General features: G+C 39.7%; 1 protein-coding gene across 1 annotated transcript; it reads left to right on the top strand.

Moving 5' to 3' along the window:
* Positions 1 to 8,414: 8,414 nt before the first annotated feature.
* LOC128211758 (MICAL-like protein 2) lies at positions 8,415 to 10,831 on the top strand. The gene is made up of 4 exons (XM_052916798.1): positions 8,415 to 8,610; positions 9,003 to 9,635; positions 9,709 to 9,999; positions 10,326 to 10,831. The coding sequence occupies exons 1-4, from the start codon at positions 8,415 to 8,417 to the stop codon at positions 10,829 to 10,831; spliced, it is 1,626 nt and encodes a 541-aa protein (XP_052772758.1).
* The last annotated feature ends 661 nt before the right edge of the window (positions 10,832 to 11,492 follow it).

The raw sequence follows: 11,492 nt of genomic DNA, 5'->3' as shown, positions 1-11,492 counted from the left end.
ACACATAAACATGTGGCTAGGGAAATGCAAACTTCATTTTAGACCTAATTGAGAAGGGTAAATGATCGAGTACGAACCAATTTATGACGTCATTTCGGTAAAGTTGTTGAGATGCAGTTCTCAACGATAATCCATAGGACTTATTGCAGGCAGGAATGACGATTTTATATGCTGAATATGTAGGTATGATACTCTAAACTGTATTTCAGGACATCCCTGGTCCATGGAAGCCCAAGGTTTGTTTCAACTTTCTGGACCAGCTCCTTACCTTCATCAAATCTAATGTGACAGAAGATAATCCAAGGTTTGTTTTATAAAATCATTGTTTTTAAAGGTATTCGTTAATATCATCTTGAAACTCATCAGCTTGTTTATAATATACCTATGATTGTTTAAACACTTAATGAGGAAACCACGTTTTAATTGAAAGTGTTAACCGTTATTTTGGAAACAATAGAACACTAAACACATGGTAGTTTTTAACCTAGTTCACCCAAAATTATTCTTAACAACTATCATGGATATCGTATACAATAAAACGTTAAAACTTACTTGTTCTTCTTGTGTTGTATCCCACGCTCGTTCACCTGCTGGAGTTTTCAGGCAGGGATGCGACTTGTACCCGGCTTCCACTTGACTCCGAGTACGCTTTCCTGCACAGATGGTATACTCACTAGCCTTGAGTATGTAGACGTTTGCCTGTCATCAAGATGAAACCTGTTTGATGCAACGTTACCGATTTTGATCAGGGCAGCTGAACAATTGTAACTATAAACACCATGTTACAGATTTTGTCAAATAAATCTGGCTTAATTTTGACACATAACGCTCAATATTATCAATTCAAGTTTTACCTAAGGGAGATCACTCTAAATGATATTTGAAGAGTTTCCTGCTCTTGCATTGATTGATAATTAATTTGGCTAGGATACTTGCTAAATGTGTCCCATCATTAAAGTTGATTCATGTTTGGTTAATCTATATACTTCCCTTTATTTCCACCAGTGCATTTTGGAATTATATAACATACAAAATGGAAACTGCTATCAGGGACGAAAGATTTAAACTTCACGTCCTATTACCAACTTATGGAACATGTCTTTTCTGTGAAGCGGTATAAATTCTATGAGCTATAATTACTGGAACTGGTTTCGTTATGTAAAACACGCCCTTTTGTGTTATGTGTGTTTGGATTTGTTACACTTGTTTAGTGTAACAGCGTGTTTTATTTGTTTATATTACTATGTGAAGATATACATGTCGTTTGATGAGATGCGTTGTATTTATGCAGGTAGATTTTATTTGTATACAATTATTCCACACTTAGATATAAATATTTAATTGTAATATATTATTCAAAACGACTATTTCCAATTGAAAGTTACTGTATTAATGTGGCTTTGTGTTTTTATATTGCTTTGAATTAATGTAATCATGTTTGTATAATACTGAGATCTGGACACATTGGAGTGGCCTTGCAAATCCCGTTTATATATCTTTTAATTATGCAAAACAAAATTATGTTGTTGTTGGTTTTTTAAAATAAGTATTTGTTCTATATTATTTTGTACATAAATATAGAAAAACAGTAGCATTTATTATGCACTATACCGGAATGTTTTTCTATATTATTTTGTACATAGATATAGAAAAACAGTCGCATTTATTATGCACTATACCGGAATGGCTTATTAACAAAAAGTAGTATACCGACGACCTAAGGTAAAGTTAATTTATTTATATTAAATGTTACAGAATGTAGCACATACGTTTGCTTCTAAAACATATGACCGGTTGTGATAATAAATCAGGGTTCATTGCAAACGTAACAAACAACGTGAATAGTCTCAAAAATCAACTGAAAAGGTCCACTAGTGGCACTTCACTGAAATCACGCAATGCATACGGCCACATAATCGCTTATATAACGAATCAGGCATGAGCTCTAACCATTGCAGGCATGGACTCAAATCTGGCATTAACTCTGACCATAGGAGAGATGGGCTGAAATCAGTAAAACACTATGACCCTAGAAGGAATGGACTCAAATCAGGCATAAACTCTGACCATAGAAAGGATTGAGTCAAACCAGCACATAAGTCGGACAATACGAGCGATGGACTCAAATCAGGCATGCACACGGACCATAGGAGGGATGGCCTCAAATCAGGCATGAGCACGGACCATAGAGGAGATGGACTCAAATCAGATATTAACTCTGACCATAGCAGAGATTGACTGAAATCAGTCAAAAACTCTGACCATAGAAGGAATGGACTCAAATCAGGCATAAACTCTGACCATAGAAGGGATGGAGTCAAACCAGCAAATAAGGCGGACAATAGGAGCGATGTACTCAAATCAGGCATGCACACGGACCCTAGTAGGGATGGCCTCAAATCAGACATTAGCTCTGATTTTAAGATACATTGGCACAAATCAGGCATTAACTCTGACCATTGGAGAGATTGACTCAAATTAGGCACTAGCTCTCACAATAAGATACATTGACTCAAATCGGGCATGAACACGGACCGTAGGAAAGACGGCCTCAAAACAGACATGAACTCTGACCGTAGGAGAAACGGCCTCAAATCAGACATGGGCTCTTACCATGGATGTAATGTTCTTAAATTAGGCATGAACACGGAGCATAGAAGAAAAGGTCTCAAATCTGGCATGAACTCGGACCATAAGAGAAATAGTCTCAAATACGTCATTACTCTGACCATATGAGAGATGGTCACAAATGAGGCATGAGCTCTGACCAAAGGAGAGATGGACTCAAGTCAGGCATGAACACAGACCATAGAAGAGATGAACTCAAATCAGGCATGAACACGGACCATAGAAGGGATAGACTCAAATCATTGAAAACGAGTCTGCCAAATGAAAAAGGTTTTCCCCACATTCAAAAACCTGTAAGTATCGCTTATCAGAAAATTGTTCAAGAAATTGATAAAGTATGTTAGATAACAATCGATAAATAATTAGGATCCTTGGAGAAAAATAAGTGTTATCGTTAGAATATTTCGTTTGACCATTTTTTGACAGCAATATGAAACTACTTTATATGTGAAGATTCACATTACAAGCATGATTGATTTTATCTTATCTGTAAATGTTTGCTTTGCAATAACTATTTTGCTCCATATGTATATATTATAGACGTGGGACATTTCATTGATATGAACACAGAAAACCTAATATTAAATTAATCTAAAAATGTTTTGCTTATTTCCTCCCACATATTTCAATATTATTTATATTAAAAGTTTCAACATAATTTTTTACTATCCTATTTGCTTAAAACTAATAAGGGAGCGGGACTGTTTTCAAGTTCATGTGGTTTTCTTTATAATAAATTAATAACTGAAAGCCACTTATGACTCCATATGAATGCTTCATTGATTTGGTAAGGTCACGCATTATCATACTACAGCTTGCGTGCAATAGATAGCCACAATGCAATTAAATGGCATAAATTAAAAACTTTCTGAATCAGTCCTTAAAGCATTTAAGAAATTATTCTTTACTAACACATCATTGTTTTGTTTCTTTTAATTTAATTAACAACTTTAAACGGGAAAAAAAACAAATAAGAAGAAAACACAAATCGATGAATGCGAAGCAAAAGCGCTATATAAACTGTTTAATCAATATTACAAACATAAATTTTGGGTGATAAACCTTCAACTACATTGGCTGGCCATTAGTGAGTTATTAAAAAATGTTGCTTGCAAAGGGAGCTGTCTTCTTTCTTGTCGTTGGTGATCAATTTTAAGAGTTTTCTTTCTTTTTGGAATTTTCGTTTGTGCTTATCATTTTCTTTAACATAAAACATTATAAGTCAATCCAGTGTGAGCAATTTCTGAATAGGAAGCGGAAATGTAGAAAATACATCACAAAGTGGAAGACTTTAGACCAGACTTATGAATGAAACTTTGCCTAAACAAATTTCATCGAGAACTATGTGACGTCGATTGAGGTTACATGGATTTACAAGAAGAAAAGTAATTAATGCACAAACTATCAATACCATTAACCGGATATGGCGTGTTTCCTGGTGTAAACAGAAGAAACATTGGACCCTGAACAAACAGTGGAAAACTGTGATATTTAGTTAAACAGGTAAAACTTGATATTAAAAACAGACTTAGTGTGTAGAGGGAAACAAATAAAGTATGGCGTCAAGAGTGCCTTGGTCAGCGTGGAGGCAGCTGTTTCGGGTATGATTTGGGGTTGTCTGACTTACAAAGGTGTGGGAAATTTGGAAGCTGTTGAGGAAAATATAGACTGCGAGAAGTTTAAAGACTGCATTGCCAAGGATTTTCCAGAAGGTGACTATATTTTTCCAGAGGCTAATGCCTCAGAGAACGCATCGACGAGTACCACTGAGAGGGAAAATGAGTACAGCATTTTCTCTGCGTATTGGCCTTCATAGAGCCCTGACATCAATATAATCGAAAATGTGTGCCGTACTATCAAAATCAAACCTAAAAAGAAGAAACTTGTGATCACGTCAAAACACCACCTAATTGTAGAAATTATGAAAATTTGGTATGATCTTCCAGTGCACTTAACATAAAGCCTGTATGTCTCCGTTCCACGAATAATTCGAATAGTGATATACAGGAGGGCCATATTACCAAATAATAACCAGTTATCATAGTTTGGTAAACAAAATTGTTCATACAGTTTATCTGAATTTTAGTGTTAGAAAACGTGTGCATATTTTGGCAGCTTATGGTCAGCTACTGTACTTACTAAGAAATGCATTAACAGTGCAGCAATTAACACAATATTTTTTTTTTATTTTCAGAAAAGGATATTAAAGTATCGAAATATACCGTGTTTATTTTGAAAGAAAGGTGCAGAAAACACGGTATTTGAGCTTATGAGGCGATAGTTGATCACTCTTAATCCTTAAACCCAACAGAAGTTTATGTTAAGTATATATGTGTGACTGTATTGATTTTAAATACGAGTATCACTTTAAATAGATTGCCGTAACATTGGTCGAAAGAAAACATTAAGAAATCATCATTATAATACCTGAATAATGGACATGAGTTTCAGAACAGAACATAACAAAAGCCTGTGTGGCGTACACCAATAAGTTGCATAGTAAAATAGCATATCTTAATATCATTTATATATCGTGAACTCAACATGTCACATGAATCAGATTAAATATCATTTTAAAAACTTGCAATATCAAAACATATATATGAAAAATTTGAATTCAGAAAAAATCTTATCAGCTCTCATATATGGTCGAGAAGCCTCACATATATGATAGGGTACAGGCGAAGTAACTTTTGAATGGCCGAAACACATTACCTAAGTGACAGGCGACGTATTAAAATCAACTGTATGATAAACGCCCAAAACACATGACTACATGACTGGTGACGGATGAAAATCAACTGAAGGAGCCAACGTGCGAAACACATTTACAATTTGACTGACGACGGATAAACATCAACAGTATTAGTTAATGAGCGAAACACATTCACAACTTTATAGGCGGCGGATAAACATCATTTGTATGAGACGAATGAAACACATTATAAACGTGACAGTTGACGGATGGAAATCAGTTGTATGAGGCAACGCGCGAAACATATTAACTCCGCTAAGGCGGCGAATGAAAATCAACTGTATGAGGCTAGGTGCGAAACACTTAAACTCCGTTATATGTATTAGGTGGTGGATAGAAATCAAATTAACTACTTTACTGGCGGCGGATGGAAATTCATTGTATGAGGCAAGGTGCGAAACACTTTATCACTTTATTTCTTTGCTATGTAGAAGGTGGTGGATAGAAATCAAACAAAATGCACTAAACACATTAAAAACTTTACTGGCGGCGTATGGAAATCAATTGTATGAGGCAACGCGCGAAACAATTTAACACGGAACTACGTAAAAGGCGGCGGATAGAAATCAAATGCGCTAAACACATTAACTACTTTGCTGGCGGCGGATTGAAATCAATTGTATGAGGCAACACGCCAAACAATTTAACTCTGAACTAGGTAAAAGGCGGCGGATAGAAATCAAATGCACTAAACACATTAACTACTTTACTGGCGATGGCGATCAGCTGTATAAGATAACGCGCGTACCGCGACATTAACTGAATGACGCAACGCGCGAAACCCATTATCAACGTGATAGGCGGCGAGTGGAAATTATCTGTAGAGACAACACACAAAACACATCAACTACGTAGGTGGCGACGGATGGAAATCAATTGAATGAGGCAACGCGCGAGACATTTTAACACAATACTTGTAAGTTAACTTATTTTAAAAACATTAGTGTTCAATAAAGTTACCGTTGATCATACAACCCAAGTAATAGTTACTCCAACAACCACCTTAGTTGAGGCAATAGAAACTACAATGCCAACCCGAATTGAGGAAATAGTTACTGCGCCCTCAACCCGATTTGAGGCAATAGAAAGTGCATTCACCATCCTGTTTGAGACAATGAAAACTGCACCCACCCGACGACTTGAGGAAATAGAAGCTGCACCTACAGCCCGTGTTAAGGTCATAGAAACTGCATCAACCACCCGGTTTAATGCAATATAAACCGAACCATACTACCGAGTTGAGACAATAGAAACTGCTTCAACCACCCGAGTTGAGGCTATGGAAACTGCATCAACAACCCGAGTTGAGGCTAAAGAAACTGTACCAACAACCCGTGTTGAGGCTATAGAAACTGTACCAACAACCCGTGTTGAGGCTAAAGAAACTGCACCAACAACCCGTGTTGAGGCTAAAGAAACTGCATCAACAACCCGAGTTGAGGCTATAGAAACTGTACCAACAACCCGAGTTGAGGCTATAGAAACTGTACCAACAACCCGTGTTGAGGCTAAAGAAACTGCACCAACAACCCGTGTTGAGGCTAAAGAAACTGCACCAACAACCCGAGTTGAGACTATAGAAACTGTACCAACAACCCGTGTTGAGGCTAAAGAAACTGCACCCACCACCCGAGTTGAGGCAATAGAAACTGCACCAACAACCCGTGTTGAGGCTAAAGAAACTGTACCAACAACCCGTGTTGAGGCTAAAGAAACTGCACCAACAACCCGTGTTGAGGCTAAAGAAACTGCATCAACAACCCGAGTTGAGGCTATAGAAACTGCATCAACCACCCGAGTTGAGGCAATAGAAACTGCATCAACCACCCGAGTTGAGGCTATAGAAACTGCATCAACAACCCGAGTTGAGCCTAAAATAACTGCATAAACAACCGGAGCTGAGGCTATAGAAACTGCACCAACAACCCGTGTTGAGGCTAAAGAACCTGCACCAACAACCCGAGTTGAGGCAATAGAAACTGCACCAACAACCCGTGTTGAGGCTAAAGAAACTGCACCAACAACCCGTGTTGAGGCTATAAAAACTGCATCAACAACCCGTGTTGAGGCTAATGAAATTGCACCAACAACCCGAGTTGAGGGTTAAAGAAACTGCACCAACAACCCGTGTTGAGGCTATAGAAACTGCACCAACAACCCGAGTTCAGGCTAAAGAAACTGCACCAACAACCCGTGTTGAGGCTATAGAAACTGCACCAACAACCCGTGTTGAGGCTAAAGAAACTGCATCAACAACCCGTCTTGAGGCTAAAGAAATTGCACCAACAACCCGAGTTGAGGGTTAAAGAAACTGCACCAAAAACCCGTGTTGAGGCTATAGAAACTGCATCAATAACCCGAGTTGAGGCTAAAGAAACTGCACCAACAACCCGTGTTGAGGCTATAGAAACTGCACCAAAAACCCGTATTAAGGCTAAAGAATTTGCATCAATAACCCGAGTTGAGGCTATAGAAACTGCACCAACGATCCGAGTTGAGGCTAAAGAAACTGTACTAACAACCCGTGTTGAGGCTAAAGAAACTGTACCAACAACCCGTGTTGAGGCTAAAGAAACTGCACCAACAACCCGTGTTGAGGCTAAAGAAACTGCATCAACAACCCGAGTTGAGGCTATAGAAACTGCATCAACCACCCGAGTTGAGGCAATAGAAACTGCATCAACCACCCGAGTTGAGGCTATAGAAACTGCATCAACAACCCGAGTTGAGCCTAAAATAACTGCATAAACAACCGGAGCTGAGGCTATAGAAACTGCACCAACAACCCGAGTTGAGGCTATATAAACTGCATCAACCACCCCCGTTGAGGATTTAGAAACTGCATCAACCTCCCGATTTGTGGCTATAGAAACTGCATCAACCAACCGTGTTGAGGCAATAGAAACTGCACCAACAACCCGTGTTGAGGCTAAAGAAACTGCACCAACAACCCGTGTTGAGGCTATAGAAACTGCACCAACAACCCGTGTTGAGGCTATAAAAACTGCATCAACAACCCGTGTTGAGGCTAATGAAATTGCACCAACAACCCGAGTTGAGGGTTAAAGAAACTGCACCAACAACCCATGTTGAGGCTATAGAAACTGCACCAACAACCCGTGTTGAGGCAATAGAAACTGCACCAACAACCCGTGTTGAGGCTATAGAAACTGCATCAACAACCCGAGTTGAGGCTAAAGAAATTGCACCAACAACCCGAGTTGAGGGTTAAAGAAACTGCACCAAAAACCCGTGTTGAGGCTATAGAAACTGCATCAATAACCCGAGTTGAGGCTAAAGAAACTGCACCAACAACCCGTGTTGAGGCTATAGAAACTGCACCAACAACCCGTATTAAGGCTAAAGAAATTGCATCAATAACCCGAGTTGAGGCTATAGAAACTGCACCAACGATCCGAGTTGAGGCTATAGAAACTGCACCAACAATCCGAGTGGAGGCTATAGAAACTGCACCAATAATCCGAGTTGAGGCTATAGAAACTGCACCAACAATCCGATTGGAGGCAATAGAAACTGCACAAACAATCCGAGTTGAGACTATAGAAACTGCACCAACAACCCGAATTGAGGGTTAAAGAAATTGCATCAATAACCCGAGTTGAGGCTATAGAAACTGCACCAATAACCCGAGTTGAGGCTATAGAAACTGCACCAACAACCCGTGTTGAGGCTATAGAAACTGCATCAATAACCCGAGTTGAGGCTATAGAAACTGCACCAACAACCCGTGTTGAGGCTATAGAAACTGCATCAATAACCCGTGTTGAGGCTATTGAAACTGCACCAACAACCCGTATTGAGGCTATAGAAACTGCACCAACAACCCGTATTAAGGCTAAAGAAATTGCATCAATAACCCGAGTTGAGGCTATTGAAACAGCATCAACCACCCGCGTTGAGGCTATAGAAACTACACCAACAGCCCGTGTTGAGGCGTTAGAAACTGCACAATTAATCCGAGTTGAGGCTATAGAAACTGCACCATCAACCCGAGTTGAGGCTATAGAAACTGCATCAACCACCCGCGTTGAGGCTTTAGAAACTGCATCAACCTCCCGATTTGTGGCTATAGAAACTGCATCAACCAACCGTGTTGAGGCAATAGAATCTGCACCAACAACCCGTGTTGAGGCTAAAGAAACTGCACAAACAACCAGTGTTGAGGCTATAAAAACTGCATCAACAACCCGTGTTGAGGCTAATGAAATTGCACCAACAACCCGAGTTGAGGGTTAAAGAAACTGCACCAAAAACCCGTGTTGAGGCTATATAAACTGCATCAATAACCTGAGTTGATGCTATAGAAACTGCACCAACAACCCGTGTTGAGGCTATAGAAACTGCACCAACAACCCGTATTAAGGCTAAAGAAATTGCATCAATAACCCGAGTTGAGGCTATAGAAACTGCACCAACAATCCGAGTTGAGGCTATAGAAACTGCACCAACAATCCGAGTGGAGGCTATAGAAACTGCACCAATAATCCGAGTTGAGGCTATAGAAACTGCACCAAGTATCCGAGTTGAGGCTATAGAAACTGCACAAACAATCCGAGTTGAGGCTATAGAAACTGCACCAACAACCCGAGTTGAGGGTTAAAGAAACTGCATCAATAACCCGAGTTGAGGCTATAGAACCTGCACCAACAACCCGTGTTGAGGCTATAGAAACTGCATCAATAACCCGTGTTGAGGCTAAAGAAACTGCACCAACAACCCGTGTTGAGGCTATAGAAACTGCATCAATTACCCGTGTTGAGGCTATTGAAACTGCACCAACAACCCGTGTTGAGGCTATAGAAACTGCACCAACAACCCGAGTTGAGGGTTAAAGAAACTGCACCAAAAACCCGTGTTGAGGCTATAGAAACTGCATCAATAACCCGAGTTGAGGCTATAGAAACTGCATCAACCACCTTAGTTGAGGCTATAGAAACTGCACCAACAGCCCGTGTTGAGGCGATAGAAACTGCACAAACAATCCGAGTTGAGGCTATAAAAACTGCACCATCAACCCGAGTTGAGGCTATAGAAACTGCATCAACCACCCGCGTTGAGGCTTTAAAAACTGCATCAACCTCCCGATTTGTGGCTTTAGAAACTGAATCAACAATCAGTGTTGAGGCAATAGAAACTGCACCAACAACCCGTGTTGAGGCTAAAGAAACTGCACCAACAACCCGTTTTGAAGCTATAGAAACTGCACCAACAACACGCGTTGAGGCTATACAAACTGCACCAACAACCCGTGTTGAGGATACAGAAACTGCACCAACAATCCGAGTTGAGGCTATAGAACTTGCACCAACAACCCGTTTTGATGCTAAAGAAACTGCACCAACAACCCGTGTTGAGGCTAAAGAAACTGCACCAACAATCCGAGTTGAGGCTACAGAAACTGCACCAACAACCCTTGTGAGGCTTTAGAAACTGCACCAACAACCCGAGTTGAGACTATTGAAACTGCACCTTCAACCCGAGTTGAGGCTATAGAAACTGCACCCACAACCCGTGTTGAGGCTATAGAAACTGCACTAACAACCCGAGTTCAGGCTATAGAAACTGCATCAACAACCGGACTTGAGACTATAGAAATTGCATCAACAACCCGTGTTGAGGCTATAGAAACTGCACAAACAACCCGTTTCGAGGCTAACAAAAACACAAGACCTTTGTATGTAGATGATGACGCTCGTCCTTTAGTCAATGAGCACAAGTAAACATACATTTTGGTCTTAAAACAATGATAAGGTATTATAAAGATACGGTGTCGGTAATGGCGTATAATGTGATTCAATGATTTGATGATGGATAAGCGGGTAATACACTTTTGTTTTGGAAAACATAGCTATACCTTGTGAATTTAGCGAGTAGCTGGTTTGTAGAATCACATATTACAGCATAATTCTAGTTTCAAAATGGCAATGGTATTCGGTAAAGTTGTGTATTCCCTTAAAGAGTGATAGTAACTCTTCAAGTAAAGTTAAAAATATTGAGCTTGGTTAAGATTTGGCAAAGTTATTAAACACGGTTTATTTGGGAAATATTGGATATGGGAAAGTCATAGGGGTGTTTCATATCCACCTAC

This window comes from Mya arenaria, chromosome 12, assembly GCF_026914265.1.
Source record: "Mya arenaria isolate MELC-2E11 chromosome 12, ASM2691426v1".
Classification (NCBI taxonomy): Eukaryota; Metazoa; Mollusca; class Bivalvia; order Myida; family Myidae; genus Mya; species Mya arenaria.
This window is presented reverse-complemented; position numbering and strand designations above follow the sequence as displayed.